The sequence below is a fragment of the Chlorocebus sabaeus genome, chromosome 1 (genome assembly GCF_047675955.1).
Source record: "Chlorocebus sabaeus isolate Y175 chromosome 1, mChlSab1.0.hap1, whole genome shotgun sequence".
NCBI classification, from domain to species: Eukaryota; Metazoa; Chordata; class Mammalia; order Primates; family Cercopithecidae; genus Chlorocebus; species Chlorocebus sabaeus.
Window position 1 is genome coordinate 8,046,737 of NC_132904.1, and position 25,769 is coordinate 8,072,505.

Consider the following 25,769-nt stretch of genomic DNA (forward strand, 5'->3'; position numbering starts at 1 on the left):
GGACATACCTAGGAGAAGAATTGCTAAGTCATATGGTTACTCTGATATGGTTACTCTGTCTTTAACCTTTTGAGAACCAGGCATGGTGGCACAAGCCTATAATCCCAGCACTGGGAGGTCGAGGCGGGAGGACTGCTTGAGGCCAGGAGTTTGAAACCAGCCTGGGCATCACAGCAAGACCTCGTCTCTAAAATAAAAACAAAAGCAAAACAAAACAACACAGTGGCTGCATTATTTTACATTCCCAACAGCAGTGTATGAGGGAGATGGCATAGTTTTACATTTCTGTAAATCTTTTTAATGAATGACTTAATAGAAAACAACTAGATTCTCATTCCTATTTTTGTACTCAATGTGTTGCAAAACATTAGTTTGGTTGAGTATATGAAGAAAATCCAGACTCAAAGTGATCTACAGCTGGAAAAAAGAGGAGCATTTTAACAGCCTTTCTAGACAACTGTGGAATTTTTTATTTATTTTTATTTTTTATTTTTAGAGACAAGGTCTCGTTCTGTTGCCCAGGGTGGAGTGCAGTGGTGTGATCATAACTCATGGTAAACTTGAACTCCTGGGCTTAGGCAATCCTCCTGCCTCAGCCTCCCAAATAGCTGGGACTGCAGGCATACGCCACCATTCCCAGATAGTTTTTATTTTTGGTAAAGATGGGGTCTTGCTGTGTTGCCCAGGATGGTCTCGAACTCCTGGGCTTCAGCAGTCCTCTCACCTTGGCCTCCCAAAGTGCTGGGATTACAGGGATGAGCCATTGTGACCAGACAGTTGTGGACTATTTTCCTTTGATACTATACCATTAACTCTCTAAGTGGTAGTTTCTTAAAGATTAGTTGCAAAGTAAAAATTTTTTTTCCAAAGTAGAATTTTAAATAATATCAATAAGACTTTCGTACTCTTATATGTTAAAATCCAATTAATAGAAAAAGAATGTTAATGAAAACATTAGGAAATCTGGTCTAATTTAATTAATAATATCATACCAATGATAATTTCTTAGTTTTGATCAATGTACCATGGTTAAGAGAGATGTTAACATTGGGAGAAGCTGGATGGGTATATAGGAACTCTTTAGACTATCCCTGCATCTCTCGGGTACATTTTAAAATTATTTTAAAATAGAAAGCTAAAAACCCAATCCACTGGTCTATTTGTTCTTTGAAAAGATCTTTTATCCAGCATGATTTTGTAACCTTATGCATCAGTCATTTAGAAAATATTCAAATGTTATATATTTTACAATATAAAAAACTCAGAATCTTTAATATCACTTCTGATTTCTTCAGAAAAGTCTTTAAGAACTGGGAAGCTTTTAAGCTTTCAGTGACAAAAACGAGTTTTCCAAAATTCTAATTTTCACTTAAAAGCTCAAATTTTGGCCAGATGTGGTAGCTCCTGCCTGTAATCCCAGCACTTTGGGAGGCCAAGGTGGGCAGATTACCTGAGGTTCAAGATCAATCTGGCCAACATGGTGAAACCCCATCTCTACCAAAAATACACAAATTAGCTGGGCGTGGTGGTGGGCGCCTGCAGTCCCAGCTACTCGGGAGGCTGATGCAGGAGAATCGCTTGAACCCAGAAGATGGAGATTGCAGTGAGCCAAGATCACGCCACTGAACAACAGGGCAAGACTCTGTCTCAAAAAAAAAAAAAAAAAAAAAAAAAAAAAAGGAAAGTTTATTTATCATTGGCAACCTATACTAAGTTGTTTTCCTTGAATTAATAGGGTAACTGTTCATTTTTAAGAAAACACTTTCCAAACACCTGAGTCTAAATAACCTGTTTGTCTATAAGTCCCTCTTTGAAGTAAAAATGGTGTTCATGAGAAAAAGCAGCTCTGTAGTTCACAACTCAGTAGCTCTACCTCACACAGGCACTAGTCTTAGAGACAGACATTGTACTTTGCTGCCAGGCAGAAGTGCTCAGTGTATACTTCCCATCTCATCACACGCAGCATGAGAAAGATGCAGACTCAAGGTTGAGATGTAATAAATTAACAAGTTTTACTGCTTTCTTTAGAACATTTTTAAGCAAAACTGGCTTTCTCTCCCTTTTTTTGAGTCGCAGTCTCGCTCTGTCGCCCAGGCTGGAGTGCACTGGCACAAACAGCTCATTCCAGCCAGCTCCTAGGCTCAAGTGACCCTCCTGCCCCAGCCTCTCAAGTAGCTGGGACCACAGGGGTGCGCCACTGTGCCCAGCCCTTTTATCTTCTTATTTCACTCATGAGATGGTAAACAACACAATGACCCCTGGGACACTGGGGGCATTTGTGCTGAGGCACCAGCAGCTTTATCCACTGTTGCTTTTGTACTTTCAGTGCAAAAGTCAACATGCTGAAAAAGACAAATAATGCCACAGTATTATCATGAAAATAGTTGTAGCCTCCTGTATCCCCTGAAAGTGTCTTAGAGACCTCAGGGTCTGCAGATCTCCTTTGGGGAATCACTGCTCAGTGCTTCTTAAAGGCAGGGATTTTTGTCTGTTTTGATCACTGCTGTATCCCCTGTGCCTAGAACAATGTTTGGCACATAATGGATGCTCAATAAGTATTTATTATATGAATGCATACATAAGTGACTGAATAAATGAATGTGGTGACATCTGTAATTACTTTCAGCCGCTTGGAAGTAGAACAATTTAAAAATTCAAAATATTTGTAGTTTTGGTATAATTTAGAATTATAGAATGTTAAATATTTAATCAGGAAATAAATTATTTCTTTGGCAAAAGCATTTAGCTGCAGGGATGGCAAACTCAGTAGGGAACTTTCAAAACCACCCCAATGGTGTCGGCACAGAACAGCAACATTCTTTAGCAAAGGAAGCAATTCCTGAAAACGGGAACACTGCCTGTGACCTAGAAATGGGGATCAAAATCAGGAGAGGAGGACAAGACACTAACAGTTCACATCGCTGTCCCACAGTCGCTTTCCCAACAAACAGTGTCTGGGAACACTTCATAGATTTGGAAGGAATTATTCATAAAATGAACAGGGAATTAGAATATAAGGTGGGACACACAGGAATTCATGAGTAATTAAAACATTTTAAGTTTTTGATGTTGTTGTTTTGAGATGGAGTCTTACTCTGTCATCCACGCTGGAGTGCAGTGGCACGATCTCAGCTCACTGCAACCTCTCCCTCAAAGGCTCAAGCAGTTCTCCTGCTCCAGCCTCCTGAGTAGCTGGGACTACAGGCACGCCTGGCTAATTTTTGTATTTTTAGTAGAGACGGGGTTTCACCATGTTGGCCAGGCTGGTCTCGAACTCCTGACCTTGGGTGGTCCACTGCCTTAGCCTCCCAAAGTGCTGGGATTACAGGCGTGAGCCACCATACCCAGCTCAACATTTTAAGTTTTGAGGACTAAATTATGTATTTGGGACTAAAGTATTTATCCCAGAAAGAGGCCCAGGCACCTCAATGTATGATTCACACACTGAGAATGATATAGAAGTGGATTTTAATGAAGGTGATATAGTACAATAAATTGCAGCATAGTAGGTAAACTAGCTAATAAAATATTCTGGTTAGTAGGGAGTTATCACAGTTTGCTATTTTTCAATGAATAAGAATTCAATAAATACACCATCCTTAAGCTGAAGACTCCAGTCATTATTTAGTGACTCCAGAGGCACTGCAGAATCTCTCTCTACTCCAGGGAGTCAAGAGCAGAAAGGATTAATCAGTTAAGGGAGGTCTGGTAATGGGATTTAATGAGCACACAAATTACCCACTCTTTAGTTTCTGGTCCCAGTTCTGCCGTTTGGTAATTAGCTGGCAACAGGTAAATTCCTGAGCCCTTCTATAATTCAGCTTTTCCCTTCTCCTTTCCTTAAATTCAGGAATACTTAAGAGCACAAATGTTTGTGAAATGTTTTGGGTCCCTAGAAAATACTAAATGTAAGGAGTTATACGTGAGATTTATATAGAAGATAAAATATCCCAGTAAACTTTAAATTGCCCAGTCTGAAATAACAATCTGCAAGTTTCTTCCACTCTATAGAAAACCTCCGAAGTGCAGGCTGGGCACGGTGGCTCACGCCTGTAATCCCAGCACGTTGGGAGGCCGAGGTGGGCGAATCACGAGGTCAGGAGATCGAGACCATCCTGGCTAACACGGTGAAACCCCGTATCTACTAAAAATACAAAAAATTAGCCAGGCATGGTGGCAGGCGCCTGTAATCCCAGCTACTTGGGAGGCTGAGAGGCAGGAGAACAGCATGAACCCGCCAGGCAGAGCTTGCAGTGAGCCAAGATCGAGCCACTGCACTCAGCCTGGGTGACAGACAGGGCTAGACTCCATATCAAAAAAAAAAACAAAACCTCCGAAGTGCTTCCCACACCCGTGCATCTACCTGCATCTAGCAATCCTGGGACTAAGACTGAAACCAATGCTAGCCAGCCTAGTAATTTCTGAGTAGTTTACAATAAACACTTTAGGATCTATATCACTTGATCCTCATAGTATGTGTAGGAAAAACCATTTCTGTTCTTCAGACAAAGAAAGGTTTGAAGAAACTGAGTGCCTTAACCAAGAGGCAGAGCTGGGCTCAGAAGGTCCCGTGAGCTCTGTCATCTTTCCACTGTGCACCTTGCTGTGCTGAGAGGAGGAAGCCAGAGGTGGTCCCAGTAGTGTTGCTGAAGCCCCAGCAGTGGGCAAATGGTTATCCAGCTTCCCTGGGCCCTGAACCAACACTCCTGTCCCACTCACCTGCAGCTTCACAGCAATGACCACTGAGTTAAGATCTTTGTCCATTTCTTTTAGCATGACGAGTTTCTTCAGAGTCAAGCTGAATAGCCTAGAGAAACAGGGAAGGAAGATACTGTCATATGCAAGAAACTTATGAGAAAAGTGATGAACAACTGGTTAGGCAACCTGCCTTACCTGAAGTAAGAATGTGAGAACACTGTCCTCAGTCCCAGGGGTCCCCTGTCTCAGTGAAAGAGTATCCCCTCTTACTTAATGTTTATACTTTTAAGAGATGGGTCTCACTATGTTGCCCAGACTGGATCCTTGGGCCCAAAGATCCTCCCCATCTTGGCCTCCTGAGTAGCCAGGACCACAGGCACATGCCACCATGCCCGGCTTCTAAAAGTAAGTGTCAAAAGGTACATTATTGTGTGAACTTGCATGGATGTCATTTATCTCAAGCCAAAGGCAACACATTTTCCATGCCTAGTATGGTGGAGCCATTTCTGAGGGGGAAGAGGAGACCAAGGGAGGAGAATCACACAGTTCCTCTTCTACTTTCCACCTGATCACACCTGACAGATGTACAGATGTAAATCTTTAGCAAGAGAAGATAATCCACACAAACAAAACATACACCATTTGGCAGGAAATGGTTAAATGGTCACAAATTCTATTTCAGCTGCATTTTGCTCCAAATATGCAGAACATCTTCAGTGCCACAAATCAAGAAATTCCCTGCAACTCAAAAGTGACAGGATTGTCCCTCACTGTGGAGTCTCAGTAACTCTGCTCTGACTTGACCTTGGCCTTACCACAGCAGGGCCACCCTGGACTTCCAGCAGTAGGAGGGAGACTCTAGACGCTGCCTTTCTGTGGCTGCCCGGGTGGTCAAAGTCTTCAAACATTCTTCTCCTGGGAGAGGTTCTGGGGAACGGGACACATGAGGGATGTTGCTGACTAGAGTCATGACAAGTCCAGAGAATCCGACTGGATTTCATGCCTTTTTTTTCCTCCGTGCTGAGGCCCTCTAGGCCCTGCTCAGGCCCCTGTCTTGCGTCTCCACTGCCCTCCCTCTGCTCCAGCCACACTAACTTTCCTTTGACTCCTTGGCAGTGCCACCCTCTCGCCTCAGGGCCTTTGGAGGTTGCTGTTCCTTCTGTTGGCACCAGCCTGCCAGCTAACGCCTCTTCAGCCTTGGGTTATGTATTTTTGCCAGGAGAACTTCCCCCAATGCCTTGCAAAGTCTGTGATGTGTCCCCAGCACAACTCCTATCCTGCCACTGGAGTGTAACTTCCAGTGGGCAGGCAGCAGGCTTGCCCCTCCACCACTCTCCCCCCAGCATCTGCCCAAATGCTGGGCACAGTATAGTTGCTCAGCAAATATTTGTTACATTAAGTTTCCTAAAATGGTTTCTAGTTAAAATCAGATTAACAAAAGTATGTGAAGAAATTAATATAATTAAGGTTTTTTTTTTTTTTTTTTTTTAAAGGAGGACAAATCCAGGTCAACAGAACTAAATTCTGGTTTTGAATTAACCTCACCCAAGTAGTTTCTTTTTTTTCTTTCTTTCTTTTTTTTTTTTTTGGAGACAGAGTCACTCTCTGTCGCCCAGGCTGTAGTGCAGTGGCACGATCTTGGCTCACTGCAACCTCCGCCTCCCGGGTTTCAGCAATTCTGCTGCCTCAGCCTTCTGGGTAGCTGGGATTACAGGCGCCCGCCATCATACCCAGCTAATTTTTGTATTTTTAGTAGAGACAGGTTTCACCATGTTGGCCAGGCTGGTCTCAAACTCCTGACCTCAGGTGATCCGCCTGCCTTGGCCTTGCAAAGTGCTAGGATTACAGGCATGAGCCACCACGCCCAGTCACCCAAGTACTTTCAAAGACCTGCTGACTAACACAAAGAAAAAAAATAAATCTCTTTCTTTGCTTTAAGCTAGAATCAAAATAAAATACAATGTATGAAAACTTATCAGGTCTCTTCGTCTATATTATTTCACCTAGACCTCAAAAATAGGACTGTGTGGATGTGTGTTGGGGGCTCACTGTTCTATGCATGCAACAGAAAATATTTCAAGTGGAGTAGTGACCTGTCCAAATTCACTTAGCTAGTAAGTGACAGAGCTGGATTCTAACTCTAATCTCCTTGTGGTGGACCGAATACCCAACCCCCACCACCCAGATGTCATCTCCTAATCCCCGGAACCTGTGAATATGGTACCTTGGCAAAGTCCCATGGCAAAAGGGACTGTGCAGATGTGATTAAGTTAAGGCTCCTGAGATGGGGAGATTATCCTCGATTATCTGGGTGGGCCCTATATAATCACAAGAGCCTTTAAAAGAGGGGGCCAAGAAGGGCAGAGTTAGAGGAGGAAGCAGGGACTGGAGATGTGGCTATTCAGAAAGGTAGTTAACTCCTGCAGTCCCAGCTACTCAGGAGGCTGAGGTGGGAGGACTGCTTGAGCCCAGGAGTTCGAGGCCCGCCTGGGCAACATAGAAAGATCCCAGTCTCTTAAAAATAAAAAGAAATGTGGGAGGCTGAAGCAGGAGAATTGCTTGAACCCAGGAGGCGGAGGCTGCAGTGAGCCGAGACTGCGCCATTGCACTCCAACCTGGGTGACAGAGGGAGACTCCATCTCAAAAACAAAAAACAAACAAAAGTAGTTAACTATGTACATTGTTTAACTGAATTTTGTGCCTTCATCAAGGCACAAAATGATGGCTCAAAACGAAATGGGACATGACTGGGATAAGCAAATGGAAAAGACTGAATATGCCCAACGTTCATTCTCATCTGAGGCTTGCCAAAATCAAATACAATAGAAACAAATCTCTGAAATTCAAATGTTTTATTTGAGGAGAAAAAAACTGCTGCAATTGGGGGCATACCTGTAGATCAGGTAGTCTTCGGTATGTCCAAAGAACAAAGAGAAACTTAGATGTTTTATAAAAAAGAGAAATGCTACTATTGCTCTTCGAGAAAGTTCATCGGCACAAGTAAGGTTTTGGGAAATTGGCAAGCTCTGACAGGTGAGTGACAGTGGTGGGCAAAACTAGTCTTAGAGTTGCAGCACGTCATCACAGTAGACATCAGATAAAATGGGCTTCAGGTTATAGCAGGCAGTTTCAGCAGCCAGGTTTGCAGAGAATACCATTTCTGAAGCAATGCCCTGAGTGCCTTTCCCCTAGTTTCTCGGCTCTGTTTTAGTTGGGTATGACGAGAATAACTCAATGTGTATGATCAACTTTTGCAGACTGCTAATCATGAATGCTTCTGATGGGTTAGGTTTTTCCTTGTTTTCAAAGCAAACATTTTCCACCTTCAAACTGATTTGTGGCTGCTGAATAAACTCACTGCAAGATAAAAGTCTCACAGGAGTCAGTCAGGGACACGCATTTCTTCTCTGCTTAAGATTCTTCACTCATTCAACACTGCCCACATTTAGAGAACATTCGCTCTGCGCCTGGTACTGAACCAGTTGTTGGAGTTGTAGAAGGACGTGGGCTACACAGTCCAGCGGGAAAGGCAAATAATCACATTACGCTCTGCACCACTGCTCTATTATGCCTCAGAAGGCTCTTACATAAATACCTCATAGGATAACATGGCAGAATTATGTTAGGAGGAAAAAACATCACAGACCAATAAATATTTGTTGAATAAAGAGACAAGACAGACCTTTATGCCACAGCACCTTCTGTTAACAAGATGGCCAAGAAAGATTTAGTACCTTAGGTAAAGCAACAGCAAGACTGGATATGTTCCATGTTTTCACAGAAATGTAACACAGCACACAGATTTTGAAACCTGTGGCAATCAGTTCAACATGATGTTTTTGTTTGTTTTCAAAGGCATGATTCAAGGGGACTTGGGGACTCAAATGTATTCTAACTCTTCAAAGTACAAGAAAATGTCTATTCCTCATTCAGCATCTATCATGTACTAGTTGCCTGACATGCATTTCATTATCTCTTTTAAGTTTCACAGTAATGCTAAGAGGTGGGGATTATACCTATTTTACAGATACAGATGCTGGAAGAGTTAAGAAAACGTCCCTAGGTCACACAGGAGTAGTCAAGACACGATGCACACAGGCCTATCACAGTCCAGGGACCAATTTAAGTTGGTATAAAGCATTTTATTAGCAAATTAGAAGAAATTATTTTAATTATAAGTGAACATTTTAAACATATATCTTCATATAACAGAGAACACTAAGGAAATAAGATAAATTTCTCCATAAACCCACATTCGCACAAATTTGATGCAAAGACTCCCAGATACAGTTGTGAGGATGACTCACACTGACTGTGTCTGGCAAGACGTTGTAAGAAGTAGTCTCAGTGATTAGGAAGCTGAGTGAGTTAGCTGCCCACCCCAGGTTTCTTGCTACCCTATGTTTCCCTGGTGGGCGCTTCTCATGCAGTGAAAATGTTGGATCCAAGGCCTGAAGGGAAGAGTCCTTCCCTGATGACACTTCTGCTTTGTTTTTCTACAGCAGAAAATAATTTTACAGCAAAATTATAAAGGCTGATAATTCCAAGTGCTGGTAAAGATGTAGGGTAACCGGAACTTATACACATGGCTGGGGACAGTAGAAAATGGTACAGTTACTCGAGAAAACCATTTGGTAGTTGATTAGATTATATATATATGTGTGTGTGTGTGTGTGTGTGTGTGTGTGTGTGTGTGTGTGTCTACTCCTATACCCAGCTCCCAAGGGAACCCAAGAGAAAGGAAGGCACACCACAAGAAGACAGGTACAAGAATGTTCAAAACTTCTGCACAGCAAAGGAAACAATCTACAGAGTGAAAAGAATAAGATAAAATATTTGCAAACCACTCATCTGATGGGCAATTAATATCTAGAATATATAAAGAACTGAAATATCTCAGCAAAAAAAAAAAAAAAAAATCCGATTTAAAAAATCTGCAAACGATCTGAACTGACATTTCTCAAAAGAAAACATACAAATAGCCAACGAACATATTTAAAAAATTCAACATCCCTAATCATCAGGGAAATGCAAATCGAGACCACAATGAGGTATCATATTCCCCAGTTGGGCTGGCTACTATTAAAATGACAAATGCTGGAGAGGATACAGAGAAAAGCCAACTCTTCTACACTGTTGTAACTAGTGAACGTGAACTAGTGCAGCCACTATGGAGAACAGCATGGAGTTTCCTTCAAAAAACTACAAATGGAACTACCACATGATCCAGCAATCCCACTACTGGGAATCTGTTCAAAGGAAAGGAAATTATTGTATCAGGGAGATAATGCAGACCCCCATGTTTACTGCAGCACCGTTCACAATAGCCAAGAGACAGAATCAACCTAGGGGTCTGACAACAGAGGAACAGATAAAGAAAATGCGGTGTGCACACACCATGGAGTACTATTCAGCCATAAAAAAGTGTGAGATCCTGTCATTTGCAGCAGCATGGATGGAACTGAGAGTATTATGTTAAGTGAAATAAGCTGGGAATAGAAAGTAAAACACTGCATGTTCTCACTCACACATGGAAGCTAAAAAAGTTAATCTCATAGAAGTAAAAAGTAGAACAGATGATACTAGAGGCTGGGAATAGCAGGGGAAGGGGAGGGAAATGGAGAGATTTCTTAAAGGGCACAAAATTACAGCTAGATAGGAGGAATAAGCTCTAGTGTTCAGAAAGATGACCACAGTTAATGATATTAATTATAGATAGCTAAGAGGAGGATAGTCAATGTTCTCAACACAAACTATCAGAGTTTGAGATGACAAGTATGCTAATTCCCCTGCTCTGTTAATCATACATTGTATGTATCAAAACATCTCTATGTACCCCATGAAGCTGTACAATTATTATTGGTCAATTTTAAAATTAAATAAAAAATTAAAAAATAATGTTTAAAGCAGCTCCACTCACAATGGTCCTATACTGGAAACAACACACCCACCAACTGAAGAATGAACAAACAAAATATAGTATACAAAAAAGACCAAACTATGATACATGTGACAACATGGATGATTCAAAACCACTACACTGAGCTGGAAGAGCCAGACCCAAAAGACTGTCTTACCATCCCTGTGAAGTTCAAGAACAGGTAAGACCAACATGTGGTGATGCCAGTACAGTGACTGAGACAGGTGGAGGCACTGATTGGAAGGGATATGAGGGAGCCCTCTGGCTAACAACACCCACGGTAACGTCACGGGGCCTACACACCAGCAGAAACCCACAGCCCTTATATCCAAAACCCATGCACTCCACTGTATGCAATCTGCACACTGACTTAAAAAAAAAGGCCTGAATGAAGGCTGAAGAGTCAGATACACTCTGGTTTGAACTGCAGCTCTGTCACGTTACTCTGTCACTCATCTATCAGCCTTATAATGAGGCACATGTTGTTCTGGTCACTTGCAATATATCAGTAAACAAAGCAGACAAAATGTTCTGTCCTTGAGTTCACATTCTAGTGAAAGGACACAGTCAATAAGCAATAAACATAATAATTAGGTAAATTATGTAGTAGGTCAGATTGTGTGAAAATAGAGCTAGGTATTGCGCGCATGAGACAGAGGAGGGTGGGGAGGGTTGTAATTCTGAGTTAGGTGGCCAGGGTGGGCCTCCTTGAAAAGTTCTAGGTTGAGGGGAAGAAGTACATAGGCCTTAAACTAGCTACATGCTTGGTCTGCCTGAGAAACAGCAAGGCCAGGGAGCCCATGTTGGGGGCTGCTTCCCATGCAGGCCTCTGTAAACCACACAGAATATGTGTTTTTTTGTTTTTTTGTTTGTTTGTTTTTTTGAGATGGAGTCTCACTCTGTTGCCCAGGTAGGAGTGCAGTGGCCGGATCTCAGCTCACTGCAAGCTCCCGGGTTCACGCCATTCTCCTGCCTCAGCCTCCCAAGTAGCTGCGACTACAGGCGCCCGCCACCTTGCCTGGCTAGTTTTTTGTATTTTTTTAGTAGAGACGGGGTTTCACCAGGTTAGCCAGGATGATCTCGATCTCCTGACCTCGTGATCCGCCCGTCTCGGCCTCCCAAAATGCTGGGATTACAGGCTTGAGCCACCGCGCCCGGCCCTGTTTGTTTGTTTTAAGAGACAGGGTCTTACTCTGTCACCCAGACTGTAGTGCAATGCCATGATCAAAGCTCACTGCAATCTTGAACTCCTGGGACTCAAGCAAACCTCCCATCTCAACCTCCTAAGTAGCTGAGACTACAGGTGCATTCCAGCACACCCAACTAATTAGAAAAAAAAATTTTTTTTTTTTTTTTTTTGCAGCAATGGGGTCTCATTGTGTTGCCCAGGCTGGTCTGTAACTCCTGGGCTCAAGCAATCCTTCTGCCTCCACCTCCCAAAGTGCTGAAATCACAGGTGTGAGCTACTGCTCCCAGCTGATTTTTTCATTTTTAAGTGAGAAAGACATAAACCTCTTCTTAACTTTGTGGTTTTTCTGTTATGTATGCAGGTGTACCTGTCTTTAAGTAATGTTCACCAGGAACAGATTCCCAAGGTATTAGGACTTTAGTTACAACCCTCCACATAGTAATACTTTCTTTTTTTTTTTTTTTTTTTTTTTTTTTGAGACGGAGTCTTGCTCTGTAGCCCGGGCTGGAGTGCAGTGGCCGGATCTCAGCTCACTGCAAGCTCCACCTCCCGGGTTCCCGCCATTCTCCTGCCTCAGCCTCCGGAGTAGCTGGGACTACAGGCGCCCGCCACCTCGCCCGGCTAGTTTTTTGTATTTTTAGTAGAGACGGGGTTTCACCGTGTTAGCCAGGATGGTCTCGATCTCCTGACCTCGTGATCCACCCGTCTCGGCCTCCCTAAGTGCTGGGATTACAGGCTTGAGCCACCGCGCCCGGCCAGTAATACTTTCAAAAAGAACCAGTTGGCCAAATTACTCCCAAAGTCCATTTTAGAGGGCAGTGCCCTATCAGGAAACCCTGAGTCTCATCCTTATGAGGGAAGGGAAGATATCTCAAAAGCTGAAGGAAACAAAGTTCTCTCCAAGATCCCTAAGAGAGCCAAATCTCTACTTTCTGCTCTCTAGCTACCTCTGTGCTACAGTGGGCTGGAAGTCAGATTCCGTGGTCCGGCATGGGTATATCGGAGCTGGCTGCAGACTCCTCTGTTACTCCCCTCCCGTCCTTTTCATCTGGGGATCAGGCAGAAGAACACTTCTAGCCGAGTCCCTACTCAAAAGGACTTCAAATACAATGGACAGCTGGGGTTCTCCAGCCAGTCCACCTTTGGAAGGTCAGTGAAAAGGTGGATGAGACAAATGGGGCTCAATGTGCTGGAACTCTTAAGAAGTTGAGTCTGCCTTTAAAGTAAAACAGAGTATTACAAAGATGATTAGAGTCCAAAGGACTTTTAAAGGAGGATCCCAGGTTACTCAGCTCAGAAATAATCTTCCTCTCTACAAAGGCATTCTGAAAATATATTAATAACAGGTCATTTATTTCCATCTTTTAAAACTCCATCTGGAAATCCTAGACCATCATTAATAAAACAATAACAAAACACTAAATCTTGGTCCCTTGATCTGCTCTCACCCCTTACTTTTCACATTTTTGTGAGTTCACTGTTTTAGCCTGTCTTTGGCTCTCTTTGGGATAAATTTCCTTCCAATAAGAGCAGGAAGGCAACAGCTATTCTAATTAGGCCCAGAGTTCCCGGCTGTCCCCTCATTCCCTGCACCTCGAGCCATTTCTCTTCCACTTCCTAGGCATGCGAGCCCTTGTGAGCCCTTGCAGAGAACATTCCCATTGCCACCAGCAGGAAGGACAGAGTGCCACTGATAGAGTGTTCCCAGAAAGATCTCCATCAGCCTTTTACTGTACATCTTCTCTGTACTTAGCTTTGTGCTAGGAGCTGAAAAAGAAAATATTGGGCATAATCTCTGCTTTTGAGCAATTCATAACCTAGTTGAAAGGACAGGATTTAAGTATATCGAACAATTAACCAACAAACGTGACAGTGCATAATTAAGTTCTAAATTACACAAAAGGAGATCACTGAGTAACTGGGCTAAGGCTTCAGTGAGGACATACTTGAGCACAAGCAAATTCTCTCAAGAAATTATTTAGCTCTCATTAGACTAAGTCTGAAAGAATAAGGCGGTCTACTTCATAACTGGGTACAGAAAAGAACAAAATACAGTGGCAAGAATCTTTTGAAAGCTTCTAAATAATTCTAGTTTATATGTGACTGTAGGATAAAGGAGAAACAGCCTTGAATAATTTCTACAAATGATCCTCAACTTGCATTTAACAGCTGTTTCTAACCTACCCTCATGCAAATTTGAGAGGCTCACTAAGAGAGAAATGGTCATATTCCATTTCCCCCTCCATCTCCTTTTTTTTTCTTTCTTTTTTATTTTTTTTTGAGACAGAGTCTAACTCTGTCACCCAGACTGGAGTGCAGTGGTGTGATCTTGACTCACCGCAGCCTCCACCTCTCAGGTTCAAGCGATTCTCCTGCCTCAGCCTCCCAAGTAGCTGGGATTACAGGTGCATGCCACTACCACCCAGCTAATACCCTTCTAATAAGATATCAACAAACAGCAAAGTGGTCACATTTTGAACAAAAAAAGGGGAAGGAGAAACAAAGATCTGGACGAAATAAAAACCTGAACAGTTAGACCCCAAATCAAAATGATGGTCATGAGGTAGGAGGCAGAACTTTACTCTGGACCAGACTGAAGACCAGCTGTAAAGAGAAGAGGCAACACCACCACTCCATAAGACACACCCACTAGTGTATGTAAGTTTACCACTGCCATGGCAACACCCAGATGTCACTACCCCTTTCCAAGGCAACAACCTGGAGGTTACTGCCCCTTTTCTAGAAAATTCTGAATAATCTGCCTCTTAATTTGCATGTAATTAAGCGTGGGTATAAATATGACTGCAGAACTGCCACTGAGTGGCTGCTCTTGGGGCTGCCCACATGGTCTATTGCTGCTCGGCAGAGCAGTCACAGCGCTTGAGCCTGCCTACGGACGGGGTCTATCCCTGCTTTGCAGAGCAGTCACGGTGCTGTAACACTGCCACCTCAATAAAACTGTTTTCTTCTACCACTGGCTCACTCTTGAATTCTTTCCTGAGCAAAGCAAAGAACCTTCCTGGGCTAAGCCCCAATTCTGCGGCTTGCCTGTCCTGCACTGGTCCCTTTGTGACCAGAGTAGATAAATGCAAGGAATAGAAGACAAGTGACCTGGATTACTCCTTTGTCCTACCAAGAAATGGCTGTGTCATATGAGCAAGGCATTTTCCCCTCTTGAGTTCTTTAATCAGAAGATGGGAAGAATAAGCTCTGCCTCTTTTCTTAACAGCATTTATTCACATAAAGAGCAAACCAATAGAAAAAAACTATGACAAAGGTTTTCCTTTGTGAGAGTAAAAACATTTCTAAAATTGTTTCTATTTTATAGGCACCTGAAAGTCTCAACAAGCTTCAACAATAACACCAACAAGTAAATTTCTGAGCAGTATATTCTTACTGCTGAAGAGGTTACCCAAATATATGTAGATGCTGAACCTATTATTTCATATGAAATAGCATAATTTTGATTGTGAAACGATGAGCTAAGGCATTATTTATTTATTTATCTATGCATTTTTGAGACAGGGTCTCGCTCTGTCACGCAGGCTGGAGTGCAGTGGGATGATCTCAGTTCACTGCGGCTTCCATCTCTTGGGCTCATGTGAGTCTTCCACCTCAGCCTCCCAAGTAGCTGGGACCACAGGTGCACACCACCACACCCAGATAATTTTTGTATTTTTAGTAGAGATGAGGTTTCACCATATTGCCCAGACTGGTCTCAAACTCCAGTCCAAGTGATCTGCCAGCCTCAACCTTCTGAAGTGTTGGGATCACAGGTGTGAGCAACCACACCCAGCTTAAGACATTATTTTAAAACCAGTAACCTTAAAGCAGATTTTTCAAAAGCAAAGCAACTAGATCAGGTATGGTGCTGCATGCCTATCCCAGAACTTTGGAGGGCTGAGGCAGGAGGACGGCTTGAGCTCAGGAGTTCAAGACAAGCCTGAGCACATAGCGAGACCTTGTTTCTACTAAAAACATTAAAAAAAAACATTAGCCCAGTGTGGTGGTACACATGCCCACGGGCCTGTAGTTTCAGCTACTCAGGAGGCTAAGGTGAGAGGATCACATGAGCCTGTGAGATGAGACTGCAGTGAGCTATGATCACGCAGCTGTACTCCAGCCTGGGTGACAAAGAGACCCTGTCTCAAGAGAAAAAAAAAGCAAAGCAACTAAATTTTCTTTCCCAAAAAGTCTGAATGGGGCAATTTCATCCTGAAATCGCTCAAATGGGAGAATATCAGAGAATGAGAAAAAACTTAAGCCCAAACAATAAACAGAACCAAGGAACATTCTTTTTTTTTTTTTTTTGAGATGGAGTCTTGCTCTGTGGCCCAGGCTGGAGTGCAGTGGCCGGATCTCAGCTCACTGCAAGCTCCGCCTCCTGGGTTCACGCCGTTCTCCTGCCTCAGCCTCCTGAGTAGCTGGGACTACAGGCGCCCGCCACCACGCCCGGCTAGTTTTTTGTATTTTTTTAGTAGAGACAGGGTTTCACCGGGTTAGCCAGGATGGTCTCGATCTCCTGACCTCGTGATCCGCCCGTCTCGGCCTCCCAAAGTGCTGGGATTACAGGCGTGAGCCACCACACCCAGCCTCTGAAAGTATTTTTAAACCTGGAGATCCTTTCCCCTTTCTAAGAAATCTTCCTTTTCCTTTTTGCTATCCTTGCATTGCCCAAAACAGACTTGAAAAAGAACTACCAGTAGCCCTGGGATAGACAGTCACTGTTGAAAAAGACCAATGAAGGAACAGGGATGAAGCTAAGTAAATCAAGAATGAACCCTGACCTCAGAGCATTCTCAGTCTAGTGAGAATGACATACAAACAACAGCATAACTTATGAGTGCTTTACTTGAGACATATGCAGGTTACTATGGAATGCAGAAGGAGTGTCTGACGTCTTTCCGGGGAGTAAGAGGAGGCTTCACAGAAAATAAGGATGAGTTGGAGTTCACCTGGCAGGGAGGGGGAAGACCACTCCAGTCAGAGAGAACATGTTGAAAGCCACAGACTGGTTCTTTAAGAAAGCAGGGAAGTAGGTTGGAAATTAAGAGTGTACATGGGCCGGACATGGTGGTTCACGCCTGTAACCCCAGCATTTTCGGAGGCGAGGCAGGCAGATTACTTGAGATCAGGAGTTCGAGACCAGCCTGGCCAACGTGGTGAAACCCCATCTTTACAAAAAATACAAAAATTAGCCAGGCGTGGTAGCGTGTGCCTGTAATCCCAGCTACTTGGGAGGCTGAGGCAGGAGAATCCTTTGAACTCGGGAGGCAGAGGTTGCAGTGTGCCAAGATGGCAACACTGCACTCCAGCTTGGGCAACAAGAGTGAAACTCCGTCTCAAAAAAAAAAAAAAAAAAGAATCTGGATCTTATGTTGGGACATAGAAATTAAAGGATTTTAGACAGAGGAGTAACATTAAAATGCAGATATACTCTCTTTAACTAAAATGCACGTTCTCACTTAAGTGAGCGCTAAATACTGAGCACAAACGTACATAAATATGGGAACAACAGACATTGCAGACTACTAGAGATGGAGCTAGGTGGGGTGGTTTGTTTAAAACACTACCTGTTGGGTACTGTAATAACTACTTGGGTGATGGGATTTGTACTACAAACCTCTGCATCGTACAATGTTCCCAAGTAACAAATCTGTACATGTATCCACTATATCTAAAATAAAAGTTGAAATTTTTAAAAATGAAGGAAACAGTGTCTATATTTTGGAAAGTCCACTTTGGTCAAAGTGTGTGGAGTAAACTGGAACTGGTGAGTATACAGACAAGAAGAGTTAGGAAGTTACTGTAAATGTCCAGGTGAGAAATGATGAATTCCTGAACCTGGAATGTGGTCACTGAGATCAAAAGTAAAAAAATTCAATTCAAGAAACATTTAGAAAGTGGAATCAACCCTGTGACATTTCAACCTACAGGATGCCAAGAGTAGAGAAGGAAAAATCAGAGACGACGCTCAGGTTTCTGGGTTGAATGATCAGTACATGTGATTGCAATTCACACCCCTCCCCAACATGGTTTGTGGAAATCCACTCGGTCCTGGAGAAGGTGACACCACCCTGGCTCCAGGGGTAAAGCCTGTTACCTATGTATGGGAAGTCATAAGCACACTCCATGTCCCCTACAGGCCACTGGGACTGATGGAGTTTGTACAGTGGAAGACAGATCAGAACTTACACAAAATATAGCAAGGTGACAGTGAAAAGTGTAAAAGAAAAGTTAGACCTAGAAAACGGAGAAGTTAGAGCTGAAATCTAATCTAGATGTAATGAATCTCCAAGGAAATAGAATAGGTAAGGGGCATTATTCAAAGGGCCAATGGCAAAAAAATTTCCAAAATTTACCAAAACCACCCACGCTCACATTTTAGAAAGCCCAATAAATTCAAATGGAGAGTAAAGAAAAATGAATCCACAATCAAACATATTACTGTGAATCTGTAGAATACCAAAGACAAAGAAGACTTAAAAGCTGCCTGAGAAAAAGACAGAAGCACCCAGACTGACAACTTAAAACAAAACAAAACAAAAACAAAACTGTATTGGTTTAATTTACATATTATAAAATTCACCAATTTTTTTTTTTCAGTTTTGCTCTGTCACCCAGGCAGACCAGTTGCACCAGTGCAATGGTGCAGTCTTGGCTCACTGCAACCTCCGCCTCCTGGGTTCAAGCGATTCCCCTGCCTCAGCCTCCCGAGTGGCTGGAATTACAGGCATCTGCCACCACGTCTAGCTCATTTTTGTAGTTTTAGTGGAGACAGGGTTTCAGCATGTTCGTCAGGCTGGTCTCAAACTCCTGACCTCAGGTGATCCGCCCGCCTTGGCCTCCCAAAGTGATGGGATTACAGGTGTGAGCCACTGCCCTGACCAAAATTCACCTATTCTAAATGTACAATTCAATGATCTTCAATAAATTTGTTAGATGGTGCAACCATCACCCCAATACAGTACTAGGATATTTTCATCATCAAAATACGACCCTTTGTGCCCATTTACAGTTAATCCCTATTTCCATTCCCTCCCAGGAAGCCAATCAAGTCTCCATCTCTATAGGTCTGTCTTTTCTGGATACTTCATACAAAACGGACAATACAATTTGTCTGGCTTCTTTCCCTTAGTACGTTTTGAGACTGACCCATTTGTAGCATGCATCAGTGTTTTATTCATTTTATTGGTGAATAATACTTATTTATCCATTTACAAGTTGGTGGACACTTGAGTGGTTTCTGCTGTTTAGTTTTAAAGAATAATGACGTTATGAACATACAAGTCTTTGAACGCTTTGGATCCAGCTTTCATTTCTCCTGGGCATATACTTACCAGTGGAATTGCAGGGTCATATGGTAAATTTATGTTTAACTTCTTTGGAAACTGTCAAAGTATTTTCCAAAGTGGCTATGCCACTTTACATTCCTACCAGCAATGTATGAGGGTTCCTGTTTCTCTATATCCTCACCACCATTTATTATTGTCTGCCTTTCTGATTAAGGCCATTTCAGTAACTGTTATCTTATTACGGTTTTTTGATTTTTTTCTTGTTATTTTATTTAATGTGGTTTTAATTTGGATTTCCCTCGTGACTAATTTGCCTTTCTCAAGCAACTAATGATTTTGAGCATCCTTTCAAGTGTTTATTTGGCATATCTTCTTTGGTAAAGTCTCTATTCAAATATTTTACCTTTTTTTTTTTCTTTTTGATATAGAGCCTTGCTCCATTGCCCAGCTGGAGTGCAATGGCACCATCTCAACTCACTGCAACCTCTGCCTCCCAGGTTCAAGTGATTCTTATGCCTCAGCTTCCCGGGTAGCTGGGATTACAGGCGCGTGCCACCACGCCCAGCTAATTTTTGTATTTTTAGTAGACACAGGGTTTCGCCACGTTGGCCAGGTTGGTCTGGAACTCCTGACCTCAGGTGATCTGCCCAACTTGGCATCCCAAAGTGCTGGGATTACAGCTGTGAGCCACCGTGCCTGGCCTGAAACTTTTGCTCATTTTTAAACTGAGGTGTTTGTTGAGTGTTAGGTTCTTTTTCTTTCTGAGACGGAGTCTCGCTCTGTCGCCCAGGCTGGAGTGTGGTGGCATGATCTCAACTCGCTGCAACCTCCACCTCCCAGGTTAAAGCGATTCTCCTGCCTCAGCCTCCCAAGTAGCTGGAATTAAAGGCACGCACCACCATGCCCAGCTAATTTTTTTGTATTTTTTTAATAGAGACAGGGTTTCACCATGATGGCCAAGCTGGTTTTGAACTCCTGACCTCAAGTGATCCGCCCACCTCAGCCTCCCAAAGTGCTGGGATTAGAGGCATGAGTCACTGCACCCAGCTCAGTGTTAGGTTTTCTACATAGTCTAGATTCAAGTCTTTTATTTGACAATGAACTTTAACAGCAATAATGGAATTCAGAAGAAAATAAAAAATTTCTTCAATGTGCTGAGAGAAAATTGTGAAAACAGAATTGTACACATAGATAAAACATACTATAGGAATGAGCATTAATTGAAGACATTTTCAGATGGCTGGATGTGGTGGTTTATGCCTGTAATGCCAGCACCTTGGGAGGTTGAAGTGGGAGGATCGCTTGAGCCCAGTTTAAGACCAGACTGGGCAACATAGCAGGTGACCCCGTCTCTACCAAAAAAATCCCCCAAAACCAAAAAACATTTTAAGATAAAAACAGAGTTTACTACCAGAAGACTTTCACTAATGTGTATTAATTACTGCTGTGTAACAAACTGATAACCTAAAACACTTTTTTTTTTTTTTGAGACAGAGTCTCGCTCTGTCACCAGGACGGCATGCAGTGGTGCGATCTCGGCTCACTGCAACCTCCGTCTCCCGGGTTCAAGTAATTCTCCTGCCTCAGACTCCCGAGTAGCTGGGACTAGAGGTGTGAGCCACCACGCCCAGCTATTTTTTGTATTTTTACTAGAGATGGGGTTTCACCATGTTGGCCAGGATGGTCTCGATCTCTTGACCTCGTGATCTGGCTGCCTCGGCCTCCCAAAGTGCTGGGATGGGAGCCACTGCACCCAGCTGCAAAACACTTATTAACATTTATTAACACATTATTTAACACTTATAAAACATTTATTATCTCACAGTTTCTGTGTGTCAGAGATTCAAAAGCAGCTGGGCTAGGTGGTCCTAGCTCAGGGTCTCTTGTGAGGTTGCCATCCAGATGGTGGCTGGGGCTACAGTTGCCTTGATGGGGTCGCAGGATCTGCTCCCATGTGGCTGCCTTGCAAGGCTGACAAGTTTGTACTAGCAGTTGATAGGGAGCCTCAGCTCCTCTCCACATGGAATCCTCTCAGGACTGCTTGATAACCTTATGACATGGCAGCCTGGCATCCCACAGTGAGTGGCCCAAGAAAGAGCAAGGCAAAAAGGTGTAATGTATTTTACGACCCAGCCTCAGAAGTCATGCTCCATCACTGCTGCAACATTCCAATGGTTACACAGGTCAGCCCTCTTCAGTGTGGGCATGTGAATCACAGAGAGCCACAGTCACTGGGGACCCTGGCTGGCTCACACATTTCATGTAATGCCTTAAGGATATACCATAAAAGGAAGGAAAGGCCCTGAAAGAAAAGGATAGAAAAAGAAATAATGGACAAAGAAAATTGTAAAAATATAGGGAAATTCAAACAAACATTGCTTTTATAAAACAAGAATGGCAATGTCTGATTAACGCACAGTAAATGGTACAGCAAGCATGGTGGGAGGAACTGATTGGATTAAAGTATTTCTTAGGGTCTTTAATTGTTTCAGAAGAGAATGGAAACTGACTAACTTTAAACTCTTAAGTATTCACATTCAAAGCTTGAGAGTAAACTAAGGAAATAAAAATTGAATATCTGTCTTTTGAATGCACAGTTTAAAAAAATGGAATGAGGCCGGGGGCAGTGGCTCATACCTGTAATCCCAGCACTTTGGGAGGCCGAAGCGGGCGGATCACAAGGTCAGGAGATCGAGACCATCCTGGCTAATACGGTGAAACCCCGTCTCCACTAAAAATGCAAAAAATTAGCCGGGCGTGGTGGTGGACGCCTGTAGTCTCAGCTACTCGGGAGGCTGAGGCAGGAGAATAGCGTGAACCCGGGAGGTGGAGCTTGCAGTGAGCCAAGATCGTGCCACCACACTCCAGCCTGGGCGACACAGCAAGACTCCGTCTCAAAAAAAAAAGAAAAAGAAAAATGGAATGAGAGAAAAACTGTTAATGAATTCAAAAGGAGACAAAGAGGGCTAGAGTCATACAGAAATAGAGACACCCCCACCCCCCATAGAAAAGAACAAATAGAAAGCATAAATTAAGATGGCAGAAAAAACACCTATGGATATCAATAGCCACCGTAAGTATAAATATGTTAAACTCCTAAAAGACATAGATCAGATTTATAAAACAAAACTCACTTATATGTTCTTCATAACAATTCACCTAGAATAAGACTAGAAAGTTATACCAGATAAATAATAATCTAAAGAAAGCTGGAATATATAATGTTAGACAAAATAGAATTACTAGAAAGAGAATCATCGGGAAGTTAATTCTAGACCTACATAAACTTAATAAAATGGCTTAAAAATAAATACCACAAAAACTGACAGAAGTATAAGATAGTGACAAGTTTACTTATCATAGGGGCATATTTTAACATACCTCTCTTAGTAATTGTTAAACAGAAAAAAAAGCTAACATTACCAATATTCAAATGAACACATGGAAGCCGGAACCCCACAACAGCAGAACACACAATGTTTTCAAACATACATAGAATGTTTTCAAAAACTGATCTTGTATTTAGGAATAAAGTAAGTTATCAACAAATTTCCTTTTTTTTTTTTTTTTTTTTGAGACAGGGTTTTGTTCTGTCACCAGGCTGGAGTGCAGTAGCGCAGTCTCAGCTCACTACAATCTCTGCCTCTCGAGTAGCTAGGACTAAGGTGCATGCCACCACACCCTGCTTTTTTTTTCTTTTTTTTTTGTTTTTTTCAGAGATGAGGTTTCATCATGTTGCCCGGGCTGGTCTTGAACTCCTTGACTCAAGCTATCCAACTGCCTCAGCCTCCCAAAGTGCTAGGATTACAGGCATGAGCTACCATGCCCACCCAGCCTTTACCAATAAATTTCAAAGAATTAGTAATATGAGAACTACTTTTTCTCATTAAAATGCAATTAAATTAGAAATCAGTAATAAGAAGCAAACTTTAAAGAGAATGCATTTGAAAGTATAAAAACATCCCTGTAAAGAACTCATGGGTCAAAGAAGAAGTTATAATATAAATCAGATAATATTCAGAACCAAACGCTAAAATATGACGTATCAAAACTTTGCTATGCCATTAAAGCAGGTAGTAGGGGAAACTTTATATTATTATTTTTTAAAGAAAACAACAGCTTTAAATAGTTACATGAGAAAAGAAGAAATGCTGAAATTAATGAATTAAGCAGCCATTAAGAAGTAAAAAATAAAGGGACAGTCAAATAAGCCAAAAATCTAAAAGAAAGCAGGATAAAAGCAAATTTCATAAAATAGACAGCAAATATATATTAGTCTTAAGAAGCTAATAAAATCTAGAAATCTAGAACTGTTTTTCAAGGAACATACTCCAGATTAAGCAAAGATTTACAAGGTTAGACTATGCCACAAACCACTTTATCCAAGTAAAGCTGGAAACTTAGATGAAAAAGGTAGATTTCTAGAAACATATAATGTAACAGAAATTATTAAGGAAGCCAGAGAAAACCTGAAAGATTCTACAGCTATTAAAGACAGTGATGAGGGCCAGGCACGGTGGCTCATGCCTGTAATCCCAGCACTTTGGGAGGCTGAGGCCGGCGAATCACGAGGTCAGGAGATCAAGACCATCCTGGTAACACGGTGAAACCCTGTCTCTACTAAAAAGTACAAAAAACTAGCCGGGCGAGGTGGTGGGCGCCTGTAGTCCCAGCTACTCAGGAGGCTGAGGCAGGAGAATGGCGTAAACCCGGGAGGCGGAGCTTACAGTGAGCTGAGACCCGGCCACTGCACTCCAGCCTGGGCCACAGAGCAAGACTCCATCTCAAAAAAAAAAAATTAGGCAGGTGTGGTGGTGCACACCTATAATCCCAGCTACTCAGGAGGCTAAGGTAGGAGAATCGCTTGAACCTGGGAGGCGGAGGTTGCAGTGAGCCACAAGTTCGAGCCATTGCATTCCAGCCTGGGTGACATGGCGAGACTCTGTCTCAAAAAAAAGGAGGCATGAACCAGTTAGATTTATTCCAGGAATGTAAAGATGCTTTAACATTAGAAAACCTATGCGTGTCATCTTCATCATTAACAGATTAAAGGACAAAATACTATCATTTCAACAGATTTGTATCAAGCATTTGGTAAAACTCAACATCCATTTATCATAAGTCCTCTTAGCAAACTTGGAGTAGAAAAACATTCCTTGACATATAAGATACACACCAGAAATCTACAGCAAATACTTTAATAGTGAAACATTAGAATGTTCTCTTAAAAACTAGGAATACAAGGTGTTCACCATCCCCACTTTTATTCAAGGTTATACTGTTGTCAAGACTCTACCTATTTGAAAAGCCTGTTCAGCTAAAAGCAAAAAAAGACCCTAGCCAGCTCAGTAAAAGAACAAAAAAGACATAAAAATATGAAGTTTGAAATGGAAGAAACAAAAGCCATTATTTGCAAGTTGATTTATGACAGCCCATTTGGGAAATCCAGAAGAATTCTCATTATTAGGATTAATGAGAGATTAACGAGGTTGCTAGATTTCTGAAACTCAAATGCATTTCTAAACACCAGCAACAAATAATATAAAAATGTAAAAAATATATATATATACTATTTATATATATTTACATATAAATATATACAAAAGCAACAAAAAATAAGACACCTGGGGTAAAACAAAATAATAGCAACAGCTACCAACTACTGAGCATTTACTATGTGCCCCTATGAAGTAGAAACATTAGCCCCTATTTTACAGATGAGGAAAATGAGGCACACAGAGGTTGACTTACCCAAGATGACATTGTAAGCAGCAAGGTGAGGACTGAAACCAACAGGATTGAAACCCAAGATGACACTGTAAGCAGCTAAGTGAGGATTGAAACCCAGGCAGCCTGGTTCTGAAGCCTTTGCTCCTAAAACCACTACTCTATGCTGTCTCTAAGCTGTCTCACTCCGTAAGATGTGCAAGTCCTGCGTGGACTTGTAAGATAGACTGTACGTATACAAATGTCATTGTAAGACAAAAGAGATGCCGTGTTCATGCATAAGAGACACTCTAGCATTGATATCTTGATTCTCCTCCAAATTGATATAAGAAATTAATACAACACGGATCAAAATTCCAACAGGATTTTCCACAGATGCTAATTCTAAAATTCATAAGGAGCAGGCCAGGCATGGTGGCTCATGCCTGTCATCCCAACACTTTGGGAGGCCAGGATGGACAGATCACTTAAGCCCAGGAGTTCAATATCAGCCTGGGGAACAGGGCGAGACTCCATCTCTACAAAAATTTTTTTAAAAGAAGCGAGGCATAGTGGTGGCACATCCCAGTTACTTGGGATGCTGAGGTGGGAAGATCGCTTGAACCTGGGAAGTTGACGTGGCAATGAGCTGTGATCACACCACTGCAAGACACTCTTGAAGAAAAGAAACAAGGTGGGGAAATTAGGCTATCAGGTATCTAGATTTATTGTAAAGAAATAGTAGTTGAGGCAGCATGGTATTAGTAAAGGAACAACAAAAAGATCAATGAAACAGAGTAGAGTGCCCAGAAACAATCCCACAATCATGCAGAAACAACGTAAGAAAAAGGCAGTATTCCAATAACTGGGGAAAAAAAATAAACCATGAAATGCAAAAAAGGAAATTTGGATCCACACCTCACACCATACATAACAATAATCTTCATGTAGCTTAAATACT

The 25,769-nt window shown here is 42.2% G+C and overlaps 1 protein-coding gene across 1 annotated transcript in view; it reads right to left on the reverse strand.

Moving 5' to 3' along the window:
• The window catches only part of PACS1 (phosphofurin acidic cluster sorting protein 1), a 165,105-nt gene that overhangs the window by 48,190 nt on the left and 91,146 nt on the right, over positions 1-25,769 (reverse strand). The window contains exon 2 of the mRNA XM_007978166.3: positions 4,720-4,807. Within this exon, the coding sequence (XP_007976357.2) occupies positions 4,720-4,807 (88 nt within the window). The remainder of the gene's footprint in view (positions 1-4,719; positions 4,808-25,769) is intronic.